Source organism: Canis lupus, chromosome 35 (assembly GCF_048164855.1).
Source record: "Canis lupus baileyi chromosome 35, mCanLup2.hap1, whole genome shotgun sequence".
In the NCBI taxonomy this organism is placed as follows: Eukaryota; Metazoa; Chordata; class Mammalia; order Carnivora; family Canidae; genus Canis; species Canis lupus.
Genome location: NC_132872.1, coordinates 3,295,490 through 3,318,908, shown reverse-complemented (window position 1 = coordinate 3,318,908; position 23,419 = coordinate 3,295,490). Strand labels below are relative to the sequence as shown.

The 23,419-nt window shown below is 48.6% G+C and overlaps 1 protein-coding gene and 1 long non-coding RNA gene across 3 annotated transcripts in view; one reads left to right on the top strand and one right to left on the bottom strand.

Annotated features, from left to right (window-relative positions):
- The first annotated feature begins 7,610 nt into the window (after window positions 1-7,610).
- LOC140624886 (uncharacterized) lies at window positions 7,611-18,424 on the top strand. 2 transcript variants are annotated; one of them, XR_012024328.1, is made up of 5 exons: window positions 7,611-7,976; window positions 8,985-9,077; window positions 11,517-11,582; window positions 13,312-13,854; window positions 14,435-18,424. It is a non-coding gene; the product is annotated as an uncharacterized lncRNA (long non-coding RNA). The 2 variants fall into 2 exon arrangements; XR_012024327.1 differs by having other exon boundaries at window positions 7,613-7,976; window positions 13,312-13,438.
- SLC12A8 (solute carrier family 12 member 8) overlaps window positions 14,405-23,419 on the bottom strand; it is a 109,259-nt gene continuing 100,244 nt past the window's right edge. The window contains exons 11-13 of the mRNA XM_072811820.1: window positions 22,807-22,924; window positions 18,617-18,677; window positions 14,405-14,896 (exon numbers count right to left, since the gene is read on the bottom strand). Of these exons, the coding sequence (XP_072667921.1) occupies window positions 14,734-14,896; window positions 18,617-18,677; window positions 22,807-22,924 (342 nt within the window). The 3' untranslated portion in view covers window positions 14,405-14,733. The remainder of the gene's footprint in view (window positions 14,897-18,616; window positions 18,678-22,806; window positions 22,925-23,419) is intronic.

Here is a 23,419-nt window from a genome sequence, read left to right as displayed (position 1 = left end):
GGTGGCGCCCGGCCCCGCTCACATGCCGGCCGCGGGCGCGGGGAGCGGGCGACTGAGGCCGGAGCGCAGTCCCCGCCTCAAAAGTTGTGGGGCGCCGCGGGGGGCGGGGCGGGGGCGGGGCGGGGCGGGGCGGGGCGGCTCCCGGCGGCTGCGTCACCCGCGGGCGGGGACTCCGGGCCCCGCGCCCCGCCCCCCGCCCCGGCCTCGCCCCCGGGACCCGGACCCGCGTCCGCCGCCGGAGCCCTGCTGCTGCCCGGCGCGGGGGGCAGGGGGTGCGCGGGGGCAGGGGGGTGGATGGGGGGCAGGGGGTGCGCGGGGGCAGGGGGTGCGCGGGGGCGGCGGGGGCGCTCTCTGCACCGCCCGGGCCGCCCGCCTCGCCCCGGACACACGCGGGACCTGCTCCCGGGCCCGCCCCGCCCCGCCGCCCCCCTGCCCCCCATCCACCCCCCTGCCCCCCCGCAGCCGCGCCCCCGCCTCATCGCGCCCTGCGCCCCCCCCGCAGCCGCACCCCTGCCCTGCTGCCCCCCGCCCTCCCCGCCCCCCGCAGCCGCACCCCCGCCCCGCCGACCCCTGCCCCCCATCCACCCCCCTGCCCCCCGCAGCCGCGCCCCCGCCCCATCGCGCCCTGCCCCGCCTGCAGCCGCACCCCTGCCCTGCCGCCCCATCCCCCGCAGCCGCACCCCCGCCCCGCCGCACCCCTGCCCTGCTGCCCCCCGCTCCCCGCAGCCGCACCCCCGCCCCGCCGCCCCCTGCCCCCATCTACCCCCCTGCCCCCCTCAGCCGCACCCCCGCCCCGCAGCACCCTCGCAGCCGCACCCCTGCCCTGTTGTCCCCCGCCCCTCCACCCCCCGCAGCCGCATCCCCGCCCCGCCGCCCCCTGCCCCCCATCCACCCCCCTGCCCCCCGCAGCCGCACCCCTGCCCTGCCGCCCCCCTGCCCCCCGCAGCCGCACCCCCGCCCCGCCGCCCCCCTGCCCCTCGCAGCCGCACCCCTGCCCTCCCTCCGCTCCCCCTGCCCCCCGCAGCCCCACCCCTGCCCCCCCGCAGCCGCACCCCCGCCCTGCTGCCCGCTGTCCCCCCCGCAACTGCCCCCCGCTCCACCGCCCCCCCACGGCCCCCCGCAGCCGCGCCCCCGACCCGCAGCCCCCTGACCCCCACAGCCGCGCCCCTGCCCCCTGCAGCCCCGCCCCTTCCCTGCCACACCCAGACCCCCCCGCAGCCGTGTCCCTGCCCTGGGGCTGCTGCTGGGTCCCCGGGAGGCACCCCGCTCTCCAGGCCCCCTCCGGCCTGCGCTCCGTCCCCATCGGACCATCAGACCATCGCCTTTGGCTCCTACCAAGAGCCGTGCGTAAATGTACCCCCCACCCCCACCCCCGCCCAGGACCCCCAAACAGGCCCACAGGGGAAAGAAAACGGTGAATTTGGGCCTGGCGGCACAGACTCCTGATCAGAGAAAGGGCTGCAGATGGAAAACTAAACAAAAGAACGCACAGAGACCACTAAATTTTAAAGGAAAACTTTTCCGGGGGACAGATTCGAAGATTTTGTGAAAACAAGATGTCCTGGCAAGTCAGAGTTCCGTTTGGGTCCATATCCCTTCCCTCCCCAGTAAGTAAAGGATAAAATGTCTTAATTTTAGGGACTGCAAGTCTCCTTATGTCTAGGTCCAAGAAAGAGGGGCTCAAAACAGGAAAATAATTAGCTCAGAGTTCTGAAGCTGGACCCAAAGAGGATGAGACTGACCATGAAGGACTGGGCGGCATTATTAATCCTGGTCCCCCCACTTCAGAGTTGGAAATAACCTCCATGAGGTCTCAACTGAAATGAATATGGGAGCTCCTCGGGGAACCTTGTCACTTTTATGGGGCTCCCGTCTGACCACCCGATGCTCAGGGAGCTGCGAGCGCCCACTTCCCTCTCAGGCCTGACTCCGCAGCACCCCATTTCTCCATTCCTCTTGCTGTCTCCAGGGCTCCGTGACCCCCGCCTCCAGGGCAGTGAGCGGATCACCGTGTCCAGGGCAGCTGCAGATGGACCTAGGCCCACTTTCTAGGGATTCAGTCCAAGTGAGTCACTTGGCAGAAAACATAAAGGGTGCTGTGTAGAAACGACCTCACCTTCAGCGGGGCGGTGGGGACCAAGGATTTGGGTTTTTTGGTTTTGTTTGTAAAGGACCACAAAACAAACCCAACGTGCCGGGGCGCTCGTGCAATGTCCAGGTCTGCCCAAGAAAGTACCATATACTGATCCCCCTGCGAGGAACTTGGTTTGCCCTCATGGCTCCAGCTCAACTTCTCAGGATCCTGCTCTCAGAGGCTCTTCCCAGGCGGAGCTGCCCGGCGGCCCAGGCTCAGCCAGCCCAGCCCCACCAGGCCAAGGCGCTGTGCTCAGACCTTCTGGTCGCCACCACTTCCCCCCCCCCCCGCCCCCCGCCACAGACAACTCTTCCCACGGCACAGCTGCCCTCCCGGGGCAACCAGCAACATTTAAGGCTGTCACGGGCCTTGCAGGCCTCCCCCGTGGATTCAGAGATCCCACTAGGGAATCCGAGTTCCTTACCAAGGCCCGGGCGGCAAATGTGCCCCTGGGACAGGTCCTCCCTCTTACCTGTCTCTAGGCTTCTCTTTGCCTTCCAAGAGCAGTAGCCAGGCTCACATCACCTGTGCAGGGCTTAGCGTGGGGATGGGGAGGGTGGACGCAGGAGAACAGGAAGGATGGATCACCGTGAAATGGCCCCGGGGCACTTTTTCATCACCTTGGAGGACAGAAGAAAACAGCAAGAGGGAGTTGGAGAGGCAGGTGGAACCTTCGGAAGGTGGTCAGCTTGGCCTTGGAGCCCCGGCTTCCCGTCCTGACTGGGCCACCGTTTACCTGTGTGCTCCCAGCCTCAGTCTCCTCATCTGTAAAACAAAGGTTGTCTGAGATGAGTGCTAGGGGTGCCCCAGCTCTGGGGTGTTAGGGTTCAGTAAAGACCTGACACAGCAGCAAGGAGGCGTGGAACAGGTGTTTGAGGACCTCAGTGATGTTTCCATCTCAGGGACATAAGAATCTAAACATGATGTTTGGTCACCTCGGAGGGCTTCGAAGAGGCCCTGTCCGGAGCCAGGGGGACAAATCAGATGGCATCTCAGCTCCGTCCCAGCCCTGGGAATCTACTGGCCCTTAGTGAAACAGGCGGGAAGGCTGCTCGGGCCAAGTCCCCCTGCGCAAGGCAGGAGTCGGGCCCTCTTAGCCTCTCCAGGCGTGGGAGTGGGGACGCTCCTGGCGGCCGGCGAAGTCCACGGGAGGCTGGGGGGGGCTCCACCCCCCCTCCCCCGCTCAGCTCTGCGTGTGGTCAGAGCTTCTGCAGGGGCTCCCCGTCTCCGCTCCTGTGAGCCAGATTAGGTCGGGGCCGGACTGCAGTACGAAACAGGCCCCTCAAATGCTGCCGCTTCACGTGAGAGAGGTTTCATGCCTCTTGTTCTCTTGGCAGCCGGGGGCCCTCACGTCGGTGCCTGGCTCTGCTCCACACAGAGTTCCTGGGACCCGCGCTCCGGCAGCTCCGCCTTTTTCTAATGTGTGGCTTCCGAGTTGTCCTGGGAACTGACATCCTCGGTGACCAGAAGGGAAAAGAACACGCAGATGTGAGCATGGGGGCGTTGAAAGGGCCAGGCCTGAAAGTGGCCTGCTTCCCTTCCTCTTACATCCCACTGGGGAGGACACGGGCACCCGGCTCACCAAACTGCAAAGGAGCCTGGGAGACACAGTCTAGCCATACAGGCAACGAAGGGGAGAGGGGATCTGGGTAGACAGGTAGCAGAGAGGTGGGTGAAGGAGATTCAGTGCTCCGGCCTCAGTTTCTTCCTCCCTAAAACGAGGGTGGTGAATCAGATGATCTCGGAGGGCCCATCTGCCTTAGCATTCTGTGGTTCCAAGAGGTGACGAAACGTCCTTCTGCACCCAAGTAAACAAGCCCGTGGCCTGAGGAGTTCTCCTCTGCCAACTGGTGTGGCTGGTGGACCCTGGAGAGAGGGCTTCCCTCCAAGGCCTGTTCCCAAACTGTCCTCACTCCTTGGCCAAGTCCAGTGATCTCCATTGACCTCAGTCTCCCCACCTGTAGAGTGGGGAGAGAAATCATTCCCCTTTGCTGCCTCCCCGGGTCGGTCTGAGGTTAGGATGAGATCACTGTCCAGAAGGCACGGAACTCTCCCGACTGAAGCGCCCCACATGATGCTTTTATTGTAACCAGAGCCTTTAGCAATGCTGCACCCTCAACAGGCCTCAAGTGGGCCCGGGGCCTGAGGACAGCACCCTGGAGGATCCATGGCAGCGTGGGGTGGCACGGCCATGGCTGGGGTACGGCGGTGGCTGCGTAGCCATAACATCACAGGACCGGGATCCTTGAGGGCTGAGAACAGTCAACAGACACCCGGATGGAGCTTCATCCGGGGGTGGTGAGCCGGGCCCCGGCAGCACCGTCTCCTCTGGGCTGCTCCTCTGCTGTGTGCGCGTCACCCCGTTACACCCTGAGTCTGTGTAGTCATCCCCTCATCTGCTTCTACCCTCCCACCCCAATTTGTGAGCTGCTTTCTGGGAAGTTCCATGCTCATTCATCTTTGTATCCCCGGACTCCAACACAGTACCTTCCTTCTTTCAGGTAGTCATTCAAGAAATATTTACTAAGTGACTGCTCTGTGCCTAGCATCGTGCTGGCCGCTGGGTGAGTCTCAGACCTCATAGACCTGGAGGGTTTGGAGGAGACACACAGTAATCAGAACATAAATGTGACCTTGTTACTGTGGAAAGTGCGCTGAGGGGTTCTCTGTAAAGATGAGATTGAGCCACCATCAGAAAGCTGTGTAGGCCACTAACATGCAGGTTGGTAATCAGGTAAGGGAGAGCCGGGGCGGTATGTGCAAAGGTCCTGAAGCAGGAAGAATTGGGATAAATGTAAAAGGCCAAAAAAAATCAATGTGGCTGGTGCGCAGAGTGAGGAAGAGTGTGGAGGGAAGTGAGGCTGGAGACCCTGATAGCAACCAGGTCAGGGAGACCTTCACAGCCTATTTTAAAAGGTTTATTTGCTTTACCTTAAGAATTTACGGGGGGATGGATGCCTGGGTGGCTCAGTGGTTGAGCATCTAACTTTAGCTCAGGTCATGATCCTGGGGTCCCGGGATCGAGTCCCACATTGGGCTCCCTGCATGGAGCCTGCTTCTCCCTCGGCCTGTGTCTCTGCCTCTCTCTCTGTCTCATGAATGAATGAATGAATGAATGAGCAAAATCTTAACAAAAAAAGAATTTAGGGAAGGCATTTTAAGGCTTTATGTTGGGGAGGTGGAAAAGAGAAAGGGTTGGAGAAGTGAAATGGCATGGAAATCATGTCACTGATGGCTGATTTGGGGAGTGACTTAGAAACAAGAGCTGATGCCTGAACTCTTGGAGTCCCTGTGAGAAATGACAATTCCTGGGCTAGGATGCTAGAGATTGGTTCACAGAAGAATATGGATTCGAGATTGTAGGAGGCAAAATCCACAAGGTGTGTTGATGGACGTGGAGGGTGAGGGAGAAGAGGTCAAAAGTTTCCCGAGTCTCGGCCTCTGTGTTTGGCTGGATGCTGGTTCCATTCACAGGCGAGGGACAGCGCAGGAGAGCTGGATCTTTGAGGTGAAGGTCGTCAACTCTGCTTTGGACTCGGGTCTGGGTGGCTCTGGGCCGTCGGGGAGGCAATGTCAAGTGTGTAGGTCGATGTGCTGCACACAAGGGAATGAAACCACCTAGAAAAGAGCCCGGCGGCCTCAGGCTGAAATGGCTGGGAGAGGAGAGGAGCCAGGAGGAGCTGAGGAGGGAGCCCAGGAGAAGTCACGTCCCTGGAATGAGAGGAAGGACATGCACCCCGACGAGAGGTCAAGTAGGGTGCTGGCCAAAAATACCCCGTGGCCACCCTAGGGAAGGGGTCGGCGCGGCAGCTGGAGCAGATGCAGCAAAGAATAAGGAAGAGCGAGAAATGAAGACATGAAGTCTCAGGAGAGTCTGGCTTTGAAGGGGAGTTTTTCTTGCTTTTAGGGAAACATGTGAACCTGGAAAGGGTGTGTGCCCACGAGAGGACAATCGAAGCTCTAAGAGAGAGAAAAGGTGGTTGGCAGGATAGGGTTTCTGAGGGGCGGGAGGGGGCGGCGGAGGCCTTGGGCGGGGGGTGGCACAGCAAAGGGTCTGGACTGGGGCTGAGGACTTCCAATTCTCTGTAAAATAGCAAATACGAAGCGATGGGCTAAGGGTGGAGGGGCAGGGGCGCTGAGGGATCGGAAATTTTGAGGAACACGATTACCATGTGTTTCCCAGGGCGGCTCTAGCAAAGTACTGCAAACATGGTGTAAACCAACAGCCGTGCACCGCCCATGGACCTGGAAGCTGGAAGCTTCCAGACCCAGGTGTTCACAGGGCCGTGCTCCCCCCACCCGAAGGCTCTACTAGAGAATTATTCCTTGCTCTGTCCTAATTTGTGCCAGTTGCCAGCGATCCTTGGTGTTCCTTGACTCGTACACACGTCACTCTAGCCGCCCAGCCACTTCCCCTCTGGTGTATGTGTCTTCGCGTGGCCTTCCTAGAAGGACAACAGCCTTTGGGTTTAGGGCTGGCCTAATGGGGATAGCCTCCTTTCGACTTGATTACATCCATAATGACCTTTTCAAGTCAAGTCGCGTTCACAGGGACCAAGGGTTAGGCCTTGAACCTACCTTCTGGGGGGTCACAGTTCTACCCACTGTAACGAAGTTTAGAAACAGTCGTAGAGGGTGAGAGAACTGTGCTAGCGTGGCCAGCCCTGTCAAGGGCTCACAGAAATTACTGGAGGGTGTCCAGCAGCTCTAGCTGTTCCCAGCTTGCCTCCCTTTGCTGACCAGCGTCCAGCATCCCTGGCCTGAGCTGGGGCACCTCAGTCCTCTCCCGCTTCGGGGTACGGTCCCTCCCACCAGGAACAAAGACTTCTGACCTCACTTGACCCCCGCCCCCCCTTCCTGTCTCAGCCTCTGCCTCCCGCTCAGCACAAGAACCCATGCGTACTGAGGCTCCTGACCCTGGCGGCACTAGGGTCACCCCAAGGAGAGAGAGTTCCAGCCCCCCACCCACCCCGGACACTTACTACACCAGCACCATTTTGTTCAGAGCCCCAGAAACAGAGTGCCTTGGGGGCTTGACAAAAGATCTAAAACAATAAACCCATCTCCCTATTCTGCGACTGTCTGTCCCCTTTCTGAAATGTCAGGAATGGCTCATTTTGTGCAGGTGAGCGGGGCTGCCCGGCTGCGCGCCGGACCCCAGGCCCAGGGAGCCCCTTGCTGCCTCCGCGCACCCATGCGTTTGTGCGTTTGCACCGAGGGCCAAGAGGAGCCGGAAACACCACCGTCCGGCTGCGAAGCTCTGGGACCTCCTCCAGGGAGGAAGGCTGGCTCACGGCTTGGCCGGGCTCCCAAGCATCATGTACAGCAAGGCTGAGTAACAACTTAGCTTGGGGTTGGTCCTCGAATGACCTTCCTTTTCTTGTCTGCCCATCTGAAAGGACCATTCCGCTCCAAACAACATTCCTCCGATAAAATCGGTTACACACTGTAAACGTCAATGAGCCAGGAACATTCTCCGACGCAACAGGATTCTGATAAAGCGGCCTTATTCTGCAAAACCTTCCAGCGTGAACAATCCTCCCTGGAGCAGGCAGGGAAATTCCTAGGATGCCAGGACACCGGGCGGGCCGGAGGGGGAGGGCGCGAAACTCAGGTGAACTTCCCACCGTGGGCCGAGGGCCGAGCGAGGGCCGAGGGGCCTGGCCTTTCAGCCATCGTCGTTTCATTCGGTCAAGAAGTCGACGCCTATTTGATGAGCGCGTCCCAAGTGCTGGGCCCCGATCCAGAGTCCCTGGGGAGGCGACACCTTCGTGGGATCACAGAGCTCCCGGACTTTGAACAAGCGGCCCCGATGCACAGTCCGGTGGCGGCTGGCGAGCAAGTGCGACCTCCACACCTTTACCTTTACCTCCCTCTCAGCGGGATCCCCCTCCCGTGGCTCCTCTTTGCCTCATCTGTGAGGCTGCTCCCCCCTCTCACCCTTGGCACCCCCCATTTTTTGGGTCTTTCTCTGTTGACAGGTGTCTCCTCCGTGGGGCTGTTTCTACTTCTTTCCTTGTCTATTTTTCTTCGTGTCTCACTTCACATCACTGAGCGCCTCCGGGCCCATCCATTCCTCTACTTCTCCATCAGGCTGTTCTCTTTTTCTCTGTGTGTGTGGCTTTCTTCCAATCAACTCATGCGCAATTTTCCTCTCCTCCTCCTTTCTGTCTCTTCTCTTTAACAAACTGTTACGTGGAACGAAAGGCCCGTACAAAAATCTTTGCGGAACCAACTTTTACATTCTCTGGGTTTTATTTTTATTTTTTTTATTTTGGGGTTTTATTTTTAAAATTGGTTGAAGAATTTGGGTGCTTCTCTGTGTTGTCTCAATTTCTGAGGGCATGAACAACCACTTGAAACTTTTTATCAAAATGTGGTCTACATAGAAAAAAGTACGCCTGTGCTGTGTCATAAACGTGTCCTGCAGAGCTCAATGAATCTCACTAATAGAACGTTTGTGTGCTCGGCACTCAGAGGGGAAAATACCCGTGTTCCCTTCCACTCTCTGCCGCCGTGGGTCATCACCATCCTGACCTCTTTCAGTATGGGTTAAACTAAATGATGGTTACGATAGGAGTCTCTTGATTTCTCTATTTTTAAAATTTGAAGGAAAAAAAAAAGGAACATTTGAACCTGTGACTTTCATTAGGCAAAAGATCTCTCTAATCTCTGATCCACTATGGACAATAAAAGCTAAGTAAAAGATAAGTAAATAAGTAATAATAAGTAAATAATAAGTAATAATAATTTACAAATAAGTTTCAAAGATAAGTAAATAATCAGTAATAATAATTTACAAATAATAAGTAAAAGATAATACATGTCTCAAAATGTCCTGTTTCCAAAGGTCTTGGTTTCTCATGAGCAAGTGGAAATATATGGCCCGTGACATCTTTTGTTCCTTCTAAGTAGCCCTGGCATTTGAGGGCTCCTCATCTAGGTAAGCAAGAACAACCCCACTGGCTGAGCTGCAGGGACCCGAGCCATAGGCCCGGGCCCCACAGGAGGAGGGAGGTACCCACAAAAGACACACAGAAGGCCAAGGCTGAGCTCATCTTCAGACACCAGCCCGGTGCCCTGTCCACTCCCCTGTACTGTCCTCACTTGGTAAGGAGGGAATTGGAAAAGAGTGTGGGACAGGAAATAGGGCTACGCAGGTGCTGACTAGCAGAGCAAATCTAGGGCTCTGTACTCTCGGCCAACGTGGGGTCCATTTATTGGTGTAGGGACGCCAGTGCGGTCCACACACTGGCCTGGAGGCAGCCTAGGCACCCGCTACAAGTTCCACCCAATTCTTCCTTCCTATCCAACCCAGACAAACCCTGTGCTCTGAGACTTGCACCCTCAGGGAGCTCCCCCACACTCCCAGGGTGCTCTGGGGACGCATGCCTGCAGGGTCCCTGCCCTTGTCTGGGTGGGGACAGAAGGGTGGTCTGAATGAGAGAGCAATTTGGGAAGAGACCATATGTGTGGGAAGGGTTCCGAGTGGGAACTCCTGTGCAGATGGAGAAATGGATGAGAGTCTAGATGCCACATTGGGGATTCTTGGTCCTGGCAGGATAGGAGAGTTGCCAGGGGAGTTTTTTTATATATAAAATGCCAGTGCCAGGAATACACGTTCCTCACCAGAATCTCTTGTGGTGGGACCGGGGCATCAGTAGTCTTCAAAAGCTCCCAGGTGATGCCCATTAGATGTGCATCTGGGGTTGAAAACCACTGCCTTAAACTTAGTGCAGCGGGAAACAGAGACTGAGTGTAAGCTTTCAGCGGTAGACGGATGTGATCAAAACGGTTGCTCAGGAAGCATTTATTGAGCACCTACTCTGTACCAGCAGGCACTATGCTAGGTTCTGGGTACACAGTGATGAGGAAGACATAGATAGTCCCTGCCCCTGACTAGCCAGCAGATTAGGAGAAAATACAGGTCCTCACACGAGTATAAAAAGTTATTTTACGAAAGTATGAGCAAGTCCTCTAAGAGCATAGAGGATTGGCTGGAGAAAGCTTTCTTAGAGAGGTGACATCAGAATTCTTTCCTGAAGGAGTCGGCCAAGCAAAGAAAACAGAAGAGAACATTCTAAGTGGAATAAAGAGTGTGACACAGGTGCCGAGTGCTACAGAGAGCTGGCCAGGCGCAGCACGGCCCACTGAGGCAGGGGTCCCCTCTGCTCTGGAATGTTGGGCTCGCAGACGTCAAGAACCACTGCCGTGATCGGTAGATGGTTTGCTTTCTGTCTGTGCTGCTCCTCACCGTAGGGGACATGGGGCCAGTGGTAGCAGGTGCCACTCCCTGCCGCCGCCTCCACCTCCGCTTCCCCCAAACACCATGTCTCACCTACAGTGCCCATGGAGAAGATGGAGCTACTGCCCAAGCTCCCTCGGCCACAGCACTGCAGAAGCAAGGGACACTTCTGTCCCCACCCCACTGGCATCCTACATTTGCTCCTCTCCGTGGGAGTGGGAGGCCAGTCTAACTGGTCAAATCTGGGGCCACATTTCATTGGTGAACAGGGCCCAGGATTGAAAGGCGATGTGTGGCCACCGTACGATCTCTGCTCACCGGTTACTGGGTGGTAAGGCCAGCTGGTCAATGTCTTCCTTGATTCCAGCTCCTCATCCAAGGGTCCTTGGGAGAAGTGAATTCTTAGGTTCAAAAGTTAGACATACTTCAACCTTCTGACCTCAGCTGCCTTCCCGCCTATAGCTCTTATACCCTTGTCCGGGTATTAATACATAAATTAGCACATTTTCCCATCCTTTAACTATACTCCCTCAGTCAGAAACCTGGAGGGGAGGGTGGAAGATGGAATCTGGAACCTCAAACCTCCACATTGATTTATAATTGTTTGTGCAGGATATACTCTATTGTGTAGGTCAGAAGACTTAGCATGATTCCCAGAGACATCTGAGAAATGACTTCTGTTCTGGTTCTCAGCCCTGAACTCAAGAATGCTCTAGAATTGGGCTGTACTCACCCTGAAAGTTTAAGGGTGGTGGCTGAGTTCATTTCTGTCTGAGTGGCCTGTGATTATATTTTTACATTATAAAGCTCTGAGATTGGCTCAGGTGAGGTGGTCTTGGGCATGTGTACAGGTGCTGCTCCAGCCATAGTTGGGTAGGTAGATGGGTAGATCAATGGTTGGATGGGTGGATAAATGGCTAGATCAACAGGTGAGTGGGTAGGTAGATAGATGGATGGAGGGATGATGAATCATTGGATAGATTTTCAATAGACAGTATGGTGTGAAAGGAGACATCCATGGTTCTAGAAGGTCTGAGATGATCCTTACTCATTCACACACTTACTCATTCTCAACTACAGCTGTGTACTTCTTGACAAAAATCTTAAGGCTGCAATCTTCCCCTCTGTCTCTTTTAGAAAATGTTCCAAGTCTCACTGCCATGTATCCCGACCCTGCTGCGGACAGTTTTGAGCATCCTTTAGGTAAGCAAACTTCGTCTGAATGATCTAGTGACACCTAGTTCCCATTTTTCTGACAACCGCACTTACTACTGACCTTTGTTATTATACAAGTTGTATACAACATCTCTTACGTGCCACCTCAGATCACTCTGTCCCACCTGTCTCTGGGGCCGAGGCCAATTGTTTCATCTCAGTCACCACCGCAGAAACCAGTTCTGCTGGGCTCCAGCCAACGGCATGCACACCGGTTGCTGTTTGCTGTAGAATTTGGTGGGTATTCATACAGTGCAAATCACACGCGTGGGCAGCACTGAGGTGGGGAGTGGCTTACATCTCATGGCTAACCTTGGACTGTGGGAAACAAAAACCAGTGGATGAATTCTCATCCTTTCCTCCCTCTGCAAGAAGGTCTTGAGATGCAGGTGTCCCTACAGGCTCTCAGAAAGGTCCTTCGAGATGAAGCGTTCAGCTGCCCCTGATGCTGAGTGGTTGCTAAGTCAATGCCGAGCCTTCCTCTCTGTTTCCCTCCCATTTTCTCTCACTTCTGCTTCCCTGTGTGCACCCGAAGAAAGCAACAGCACATAAACTTTTGCTCTCTGGGGATCCCAGGCTAAGATCTGATGACTGCTGTACTGGTTACTATTACTTTTGATACAAAATGATTGGGTTAAACACGAGATTTTTCAGACCTAATTAGAGTATTCAGTGAGTTTAGTATCTGTCTCCCACACTAGACTGTGAGCTATTCATGTAGTTACCCCAACACTGAGTGGAACGCTGGCATTCTTCACCTCATTCTCCTCTTCCTCTTTTCTGTAACATTAATGATGTTGGGGAAGTTCTTATCTTGGATACTTGAATCTGCTGTGTATGGTTTGCAACAGTACCATCATCTCAGAGGGGTTACTTTTTTCCAGCTTGTTCTGCAGAATTCAAAAGAGCAAAATGCAGAATCATCTAAGGTTTCTGCAGTAGGCTGAGAAGTGGTACCCCAAAAGATAGCCACATCCCAAAGCCTTAAGGCCCTTAGGATGAGGTATCCTGGATTGTGTGTGTGGACCCTTCATGCAGTCACATGGATCCTTATGAGTGAGGCAGAGGTTGACATCACACACACAAAGGAGAGGGGGTGTGACCATGGACGCGAGAGATTTGAGGCTGTTGGCCATGGAGATGGGAGGGATGTGGCCAAAGGGTAAAGACTGCCCACAGCCACCAGAAGCTGGAAGAGGCAGGGCTGGAATTCATCCCAGTGATCAGAGCCGCTGGGAGCACAGCCCTACTAACACCTTGATTTCAGTGACACTGATGTTGGGTGTCTGGCCTCCAGAACTGTGAGAATATGTTTCAGATACTTAGACCAGGGGCAGCCCGGGTGGCTCAGTGGTTTGGCTCTGCCTTCAGGCCCAGGGTGTGATCCTGGAGACCCGGGATCGAGTCCCATGTCAGGCTCCCTGCATGGAGCCTGCTTCTCCCTCTGCCTGTGTCTCTGCCTCTTGCTCTGTCTCTCATGAATAAATAAAATCTTAAAAAAAAAAAAAAAAAAGAGAAACTTAGACCAGTTTCTTCTTAGAAAGGGCCCTCAGAGATCACCAACCTTGGCCTTCATGAATACGGTCACTGTATGAAGCTACTATTTCCCACACGCCAATGGACTTTGCTTTAAGTTGCTTCTAACGATGGTCGGGAGTCTGGTGTTTAACTCACGTGGTGCATAAGCAGTCATCATAAACTTGACCTCATTTCCTAGGAGAGAATAAGATCCAACTGGCCCCTCATCATGACCTTCCCATCCCGCTGGCTTGAAGCCTGTTCCACCCAGTGGGCCAACCCTCCTCAACCCAGGGCCCCAGGACGGCCTGCGTGGAATCGCTGAGGTACTCATTAAAAATGGCAAGTCCGGGACTCTACCCCAAACCTACCAAGTAAGAAATCTATGGATGAGGTGCAGAAATCTGCACTTTTAACAAGGCTCTCAGGTGAGTCTCCACACACACCGGCTTGAGAGCGTCTCCTACAGAAGAAAGGGATCAGAACGGATCCAGTGGTACTTCCCTCTGGCTTAGCAGGGAACCCACCAACTCGGGTCCAGGTGCCGGATTTACCAGGGGGAAGCTACGGCCTGGTCCCCAGGACTGCATGCTTGTGATGAAAGCCACCCTGAACTCACAGAGGAGCCAAAAAAGTCCTGTCCCCTCGTGCATTCATACTGTAACATAGCTGCAAAGCTGTCCACAGAGCTGGGGGCTCACAAAGGCTTTCGAGAACATGAGTCCCCATTACGCATTTCACGGTAATTTAACTTTTTAATTAAAAAGACCTTCCCTAAACAACAATAGCTTGCAAATGCAGGTGGCCTTTGATCTTACAATTCCACTTCTGGGACTTTATCCTACAGATAGACTTTATGCTTGTACATATGTACAAAATTATTCACTGCAGAACTGATGATAATAGCGAAACATTGGAAACAATCCAAATGTCATCATTGTGGAATTGATGAAATAAATTATACCACATTCATACAATGAAAAATAAGGAGGAAACTGTGTACGTATTGATATGGAAATGTGTCCAGGTTCAGGGGAAAAGCAAGGTGAAGAACACATGTAGAATAGTCTACCTTTTGTGTATAAAAAGGAGTAATAGGAACCCACATCCCTACTTACGTGTATATTCATAAAGGCTGGAAGTATATGTAAGAACAGTGGTTACCTCTGGGGCAGGGGATGACCATATGGGGAACAAGGATGGGAGGGAGATTTTTCACTATGTATATGATTATCCTTTGATGTTTAGAACCATGTGAGTGTACTATTTATTCAAAAAATAATACAATAAAATTTAAAATAATCATTTATTGTGGCCCTCAGAACAAGCAACCTGACCTGATTCTCCACACCTGCAAGTCTTGATGTCTGTATGGAGCTCTTCAGACTGGGTGCATGTTTTGGAAGCCACAGCCATTCCAGTGGTTACCCTGGTGAGATGGGTGCTCCCAGACCAGAATACAGATTTCCATTGTCCAGACCAGCAGTGGGAGGACAGGTCTTTGAGTTTCTTACTGAGGAGAACCAGCATCATGAAGGTTCTGGGATGTGGCTCCATTGTGCATTGGACAGCTCCAAGAGAGGAGGGTCCCTGGGCTGCCTACTAATGAGTACTCAGTACCTCAGTACTGAGACATCAGCTGTTCCCGACTCACAAGGGAGGAATGATGGTAGCGATCCCGAGTAGCGAAGTCTGCGTTCTCCTGGGTGAGCTGAGTCATCTTCGTGTCAACCCTAGCCAGGGACGGTGCCAAAATTATCTGCTCTTGGGGAGATCTCAAGCTCCTTCAGGGAGAGAAACACAGAGGCGGTCAGATAGAAAAAGTGTTAAACAGTGGAGATGTCTCCTCTAGGATAGAATAATGCTTTGCAAAAAAATGTCATTGTGCTTATTATTTTACATGTATTTATTTAAAAAAAATTTTATTGGAGTTCAATTTGCCAACATATAGCATAACATCCAGTGCTCATCCCACCAAGTGCCCCCCTCAGTGCCCATCACCCAGTCACCCCAACCTCCCGCCCACTTCCCTTTTCACTACCCCTTGTTCGTTTCCCAGATTAACATGTATTTAAATAAAATAACCCAAACTATAAAAAATAAATATCAAATGAGGACAGTGATCTTTACCTCTCTTTAATAGAAACATATAAAACTGTACCCACCCAATAGGAGACAACCCTCAAGGATAACCTTCCAAATGGTGTCATGTTGGGGCCCTACAGCTTTCCTTTGCTTTCTTGCCAAATGAAGTAATGGGATGGAGAGGCTGGAAAACCAAGAGTGGAAAGAGAAGCTTTCTCTTTGGTTCTTTGGAAAGAACATCGAATGAGGAATGATTTCTGGGGCTGAGGTTTACTTAGGAAGCAGTTATGAGGGGAGCTGCAAAGACTTTTGGCACTAAATTAGCCTGAAGACAAAAAGCAAGTCGTGTTGTGGATTCCATTGTCACTGAAGTGTCTACACACAGTTGGAGTTAGAATAAACTGGGAAAGGAAAATGTGAGATACAAGAGGAAAGTGCTAGAGGCAGAATGCAGTAGGAAAGATCAGACCGGCAGTCAGAGCGCCTGCAGAGGATGGACAGTCCCAGCGCTGCCATCAGCCTCACCGCCCAGGCCATCAGACCTCTGCCGCCTTGATTTCTCATCTTCGGTTCCCTCAGTCTATCGTAGGTCCTTAACTCACACCTCAGGCAGGGATTTCCTCAACATTTTACTCAAAAGGAATCTACTTTGTGAGTAGTGATGTTTGATTGTTTAAAGAATATATTCGACAATTACTTTAAAGAGGGAGCAACCTGACCTCCTGCACTCGTGGAACCTCAGTGGGAAGTGCCGGTTGCCTCTGACAATAGAAGTTCCGAAGTCACAGGACTAAGGCTTGTAGCCACTTTCTGAGAACATATCTAAATTAGATACATGGAGATTTTCTGAGAAATGAGTGAGCTGCTATAAAGGGTGAATCTTCAAGAAGTAACATAGTCAACATACAAGGTGTTTATGCCAGTGTATTTTTTGTTGTTAATGCTTTTTTTTTTTCTTTTAAAGGTAAAACCATTGTATTCTTCTGAGTTCAGGTAAATACTATGCTTCACTTTTAGACTAGAATGGCCTGAGAATTCTTACTTGCTAGGACTTCTGGGAAGAAAGCCCTGTCAAGGTTAGGCTTTATTTCACATAATTCTGGGAATTGTATACATAACAGAAGGAACAACATAGCCAAAGTCCTTTGCCCAAACAAATTCTTTGTTTCTTTCTTTAAAAAATTCTTTTTTAAAAAATATTCTTTTTTTAAAAAAAATATTTTATTTATTCATGAGAGTCACAGACTGAGAGAGGCAGAGACACAGGCAGAGGGAGAAGCAGGCTCCTCACAGGGAGCCCGATGTGGGACTCGATCCCAGGACCCCAGGATCACTCCCTGAACCAAAGGCAGACACTCAACCACTGAGCCACCCAGGCGTCCCTGCCCAAACACATTCTACAGTATTATTCTTCTTTGGTTTTGAAGAGCATCTAGGGGAAGTGAGGGGAACAAAATCTTTGAAACTACAAAATAGCAATTTCTACTTTTAAGTGAATCCTCCTCTCTCGGTCCTTTAACCTTCCTGAATAACCACCACAGGATCTCATCCAGTAGCCATGTGAGGCCAGCAAGTGTGATGTTGAGACTTAGCTGAGGCCCCCATCACCCACTTGACAAGCCCACGGAGCTGTGAATGAATAGTGTGCACTGGGTTCTATTCCATCTAAAGCATTATCCTTTTCTAAGAATAATCTCCTCCAAAGACATTGTTTTTTCTCAATAGTACTATGGTGACCTCAGAGGTGAAATTCCTGGAATTCAGAGTGCAGCTTAAGGTGTAGTGACCTCCCATGGTCTTTAATAGGCTTTAAAACCAGAAATGCCTAAAAATATTCCTGTGAATCAGATAAGCCAAGTACTATCAACCACACACCACCTGCAGCTCCAGATTCTGTAGGCAGCTTCTATACAGAATCTATGTCCCCTCAACCTCTACTTTCCTCAGGACTCGGTGGCAGGGGAGAGAGATCAGTACTGGTATATTGTGACCTAAGTCACCCAACCTGGTGCCCCAGACTGGAAGAGAGGCCAAGGGGTGACCTGCCCCCTCCTACTCTTGCACAAAGGACAATAGCCCAGCTTCCAGGCAGAGGACAGGGCTTCTCCCCTCACACACCACCTCCTCCTGAGCCTCTCCCTGATGGTTTCCATAGCCCCTGCTTCTTGTTGTTCATCATCGTAGGCTCTAGCACCAAGGGTTCATTTCTTTTGCCAACTTGAACAGACTGGTAGTGCTTGCAAAGCATTGTTTTAGAAGGATTCTTAGGTGAGAGGAATGGGGAGTTATTGTTTAATGGGGATAGACTTTCTGTTTTGCAAGATGGAGAGTTCTGGAGATGGATGGTGGTGATGGTTGCACAATGATGCAAATGTACTTAATGCCACTAAATTGCACACTTAAAAATGGTTAAAATGGCAGAGGCGGGGAGCACCTGGGTGGCTCAGTCAGTTAAATGTTCGACTCCTGATCTCGGCTCAGGTCTTTATCTCAGGGTTGTGAGTTCAAGCCCCGCGCTGGGCATGGAGTCCACTTAAATGGTTAAGATGATAAGATTTATGATATGTCTATTTTATCACAATAAAGAAAAATGGAAAGAAAAACAAAAAGAGGATTCTGAATTAACATTTGGGATCAATGGGAAAGGCTCCCATCATCCATCAGCAATGTCAGGGTACAGAAGGTGGAAATATTGGGAAATGCAACCCAGATAACTACAGTTTCAAAAACAAACCAACAAAATGAAACCAAACAAACACTTGGTTGGGTCCTGCCTGGATTTTCCCAGCCTGCAGGTCTGACTCCTCACTGGTATTGAAAGAGGAGGGAAGTGATTTTCCAGAGTCCTGAGGCCTTCAAAGTTGAGGAAGCATTGGTACCGGAAGGGTGGAGGAGGAAGAGGAAAGAGATTAGAGCACTCCTGAAATCTTACCTTCGACATGAGGCCTCCTCCTGCTTCTCCCTTTCCCTGTGTATTTGAACATGGGAGGCCCACAGAAATCCTCCAGAATCTCTGCTCTGTTTCTGTACTTGACCTCTGCGCTTTTGCCAACACAATCATTTCAACTGCCTCCGGTTTGGGATGGCAGGAGGGGAGGCCTTCAGGCCTTAGTCTTGTGTATGATTGTGTACTGACACTGGTGCGTCTTAGACTATGAACTCACTGACAGCAGCTCTCTTGACTCAGCACTCAGCAATCAGATTCTAGATAAAGCCTCTGTTCATGATTCCTAAGGGTATGAAGAGAAGACCTGAGCCACAGGAGGCTCCTGCTGAGCTGAGGCTGGGGGAGCAGGATGGTGGAAGGCAGTGACAGTGGAGTCTGAGTGTCCTCGAGGTGGTCAAATGTCAGGTTCCCTTACACCTAACCAGGGACTGGACACCCTGAGTACCTCCCAGAGCCCCAGATTAGCACAGACCTGCAGGAGGGGATCAGAAGGGACTTCATCCACCTGAAGAAGCTGAAGTTAGAGGCTAATCCTGCAGGGAAGACATGTACATATATATATATAAATATTAATAAAGGCTCTACATCCAGACCCAATTGATAAGTTGATAAATCCTATTCTAATCAGTGTATCCGATGTCAGGATATTTGGTATCATGATAATCTCACTTCAAACTTCAGCTCTGATGTGTCTACATATGGAGCCAACTGTTCACTTAACACCCTTTGAAACATTCTAAGTGCCAGATCCTGTGGGTATTGTACTGTGAGTGCTCCAAGATGAAAAAAACGTCTTTTGCATGCTTAAAGAGTGAATGGTTTATTAAAAAAAAAAAAAAAAGAGTGAATGGTCTAGAAGGGGATTTTATAGCATGTATTTAACATATTATCAATGTGAATTTAAGAAAAAAAATTATCAAAAAAGACTGAAGTTAGCAAATCCTCTGCAGCACTGTATTTAGTATCTTTCTTGGGATTTTGAATTTTATTTTACTTATTTATTTTAATTTTTTAAAAAAGATTTTATTTATTTATTCATGAGAGACACAGAGAGGCAGAGACATAGGCAGAGGGAGAAGCAGGCTCCCTACAGGTAGCATGATACAGGGACTGGATCCCAGGACCCCGGGATCACGATCTGAGCTAAAGGCAGATACTCAATCACTGAGGCATCCAGGTGTCGAGGACTATCAACTGTTTTTTTTTTTTTTTTTAAATCCATCCTTTCTTTGGTATCGATTTAAAAAAATCTCACATAATTAATTATATAGAACTTTAGGAAATCAAATCAAATGTAATTTTATAAAGTGCTTCTCCAAATTATATACATATATAAAGTGGAGTGAATGTATACCCTAAGGCTGGACACTGGACGTAAATATATATATATGGCTGGTTGAAAATTGGTTGATAATATTCCATATATAATCAGGACGTTAGCATTACAGGGCTTATGTTAGAACCTTGGCTAATGTCAACAGGATGCAGCTGATAACGTGTATTTCCTCAGTTTCATTTAGGGTTCTTGTGGTTAAAGAGGGCCAGATTTTAGATTTGTATTAATATCTGCAACTGCAAGAGAAAGTTCCTAATATATTTTGATACTGTCAGAAGGAAGAAAATAAACACAAACATTTTACTGATCCTTCTTGTTTGTGATCATTTAGATTCTAAATTATCTAAGTTTTTAGATGTAGATTGGCCTGATATTTTATTTCATATTTTCCCGTGAATAAATTTCTGGGAAATATTTAAATTTCTTAATATTAAACTAATTTCTGAGAAATTCAGAAGAAATTACTAATGTAATCCCTTATGTTAATTAAAATATATCTATCCCTTAAACTAGCTGATAGGAGGACCTCTCCTTAGCATAACTTTTTCTAAAGCATTATTTTTAATGTAGATGGGACTAAAAATGTTTGAAGTGCTTTTCTTTCAAAACTATACATCAGACTGTTCTAATTCTAAAGGATTTTTTTCTTTTCAGTTTGCCTGGATTGTTATGGTTTGATTTAGTTAGATCTTGACAACTAACTGCTTTATTTTAAATTGGGGCCTCATAGAATTTCCTGAAAAGTCTCTCAACTGTATTTTTTAAAATAGCTTTATTACTGAGGAAAAACAGACATACAATCAGAGTGCTGATTGTGTTTTCTTACTTTCTATATTCTTGATGCTCTGGAATGTATGACCTTAATCCTGGAGATGGGAGCTAATTCCTAGAGATAGCAACCGACTTCCCTGTGAGCATAGTTTGGATATACTAACCAGCCAACCAGTCAGGGCCCTCACCCCCAATCAATCACCTTTTTTGTTAAACTTCCACACACCAAGCCAACACTCCCTTGCCCTAAATCACCCTAAAGCCAGGTACGGGACAACTAGTGACCACACCTATAGCCCAGAGTCCACCAACATTATTCAGACTATCCAATCCTATGTGATAATCCTATTCACAAACACAGTAGATCTCTTCATTTATTTCTTTAAATTCCTCTTCAATTTCTCCTCAGAAATATCTGTAGTTGTTCTCTTCTAGTTTGTAACTAATACACTAATTGATTCAGAATGTTAAATAAATTAAAAAAAAAAAAAGAATGTTAAATCAACCTTAAATTCTGGGACACAACCATTTTGTTATGATATATTATCCTTTTTATATATTTTATGTTCAACTTGTTAAAATTTTGTCATGAGTTTTTGCATCTACAGTCACGAGCGATATTGGTGTGGAGTTTTTCAAAGAGTTTCTATAGAATTAATATTCTTTCTTCCTTAAGCATTTGGTAGTTTGCATTAGTGAAGCCGTCTGGACCTAGAGTTTTCTCTGGGGGCAGGGTTTTAATGACAAGATATGTAAATCACCTAAATAGCCCTATATTTCTTCTAGAGTGAGCTTTAATAGTTCCATTTTTCAAAGAATTTGTCCAGTTTATCTCAGTTGCCAAATTTTTTGGCCTATGACTGTTTATAATATTTCTTTGTTTTACTTTTAATATCTGTAGACTCTAGTAATGTTATCTCTCTCATTCCTGCTATAGGTAGTTGTGTGCCTTCTCTCCTTTTATGCCAATCAGTCTAGCTGGAGGTTTGTCAATTTTATTGATCTCGCATAAACAGATTTCTGTCTCATTGCATTGTCTCTATATAAATTTTTAAAATTGATTTCTAGTTTGATCTTTATTTTTTTCCTTTTCTCTTCTTATTTGAGTTTAATTTGCTCTTCTTTCTCTAGTTTCTTAGGTTGGAATCTTGAAACTAACTGCGCCATTTTAAATTGAGGCATCATGGAATTTCCTGAAAAGGGCTCTCAACTGTATTTTTTAAAACAGCTTTATCATTAAGGAATAACAGATATACAATCAGAGTGCTGATTGTGTTTCTTACTTTCTATATTCTTGACGCTCTGGTCATTGATTTCAGAACTTTCTTCTTTTTAGACTATGGTCTATCCTGGTAAATGTTTCATGTATACTCAAAAAGAATGTATACTCTGTCATTAGGTGGAATGTTCTATAAATGTCAGTTTGGTCAGGTTTGTTGACAATGTTCTTCAAGTCTTCTAAAGTCTTACTGATTTTATGCCTATTTATTTCAGCAATTATTGAGAGAGAGGTATCAGAATCTTGGACTATAATCATTAAGTTTTCTATTTCTTTTTGCAATTGTCAGGTTTTGCATCACATGATTTCAAAGCTCTGTTTCTAAGTGTATAAGTATTAAAGTTGTTTTGTCCTATTGAAGAATTTTTCCCTTTACCTTTCAGAAATGACCCTCTTTATCTCTGGTCTGTTTCTGAAATCTATTTTGTCTGGTGTTAGTACAATCACTTCAATTTTATTTTAATTAATGTTATAATGATATTACCTTTTCTCTCCCCTTTGCTCTTAATTTATTTGTGCCTTTATGTTTAAAGCAGATTTCTTGTAGGCAGCATATAGTTGGATAATGCTTTTTTATTCAATCTGACAATCTCAGTGTTAATTGGGAACATTTAACCATTTAATTGGGAATGTTAGACCATTTATATTTAGTGTGCTTATGGATAGGTTTATATAAACCACCTTGCTATTTGTTTTTTGTTTGTCTCATATGTCCCTTATTATAATTTTCTTCCCCCTGCTTTATTATGACTTGAGTATTTTTAAAATTCAATTTAATCTTCTTTATTGGCCTATTAGCTATATCTCTTTGTTGTATTATTTTAGTGGTTGCTTTAGAGTTTGTAGTATATCTTTTAAACTTATCATTGTTTACCTTTAAGTGATATTATAGTATTTCACAGTAGTATTAGAAACCTAAAACAGTATATTTCCATTTCTTTCCTCCAGGCCCTTGTGCTATCGTTGTTACCAATTTTACTGTCAGATGTCTTATAAATTCTCAGAAGTTGCTACACTTGATCTTAGCCAAAAGGCTAGGAAGCAATCAATCTCAGAAGTCGTTATTTTTTATTTGTTACCATTTGTGTGCTGCTATATTTTTCCTCTTGGACTATAAGCTACTTGAAAATAGGATTCATAGTTGAGTCAGTGTTGGCATTTAATAGGAGGTCAAAATGCATTTTTTTCAATGAATGCTAAAGGAGAAGAAGGAAGATGGTGGCAAAAAGGCTCTGATAAAAATAAAAAAATAAAAAAAAAAGGTTTTGCTGCTTACCAAGGTGAAGCCCTGGACTGGCCCGACCGATGTAGAAATACACAATGGCAGCAACACCCATGTTAATGAGTGTGTAGACCCACTGAATCACAAACATGATGAGAAGGGACCCAATAGCCTGTGGAAACAGTAGGAAGGGCAAGTCACCTAATGGCTTATCACACAGTAAGCAAGCCACAAGCCCAGGGCCATAAGAAACAATAGTCCCTCTCATCAACCTCTGATCACTATCAATTCTGAACAGTTGAAGTTCACATATAATTCAAAATCTCATTTAAGCAGATATTTGAGAAGATACCTGGCAAAAGTACCCTGTAATCAAAACAATCAATAAATAGATATTCTAACCTAGTTCCTTGTCCTACTCCTCCCTAGAAGAAACAAATTAGAGTTAAATTATGCTAATTTGGTATGCCTAGAAATTTAGTGACCCACAGGTTATCACAGGTGATTATTTTTAAAGCAAACCATTGATTAAAATAAGTGGTTCATTAAATATAATCTTACCATTTGTAGTCTCCTTTAAATTCTAATGTAACACACTCAAATCTCATTGCTCCTAGTTAAGACTGTCCTTTCTCCTTTCTCCTATGCAGTGCCCTAGATCAACATC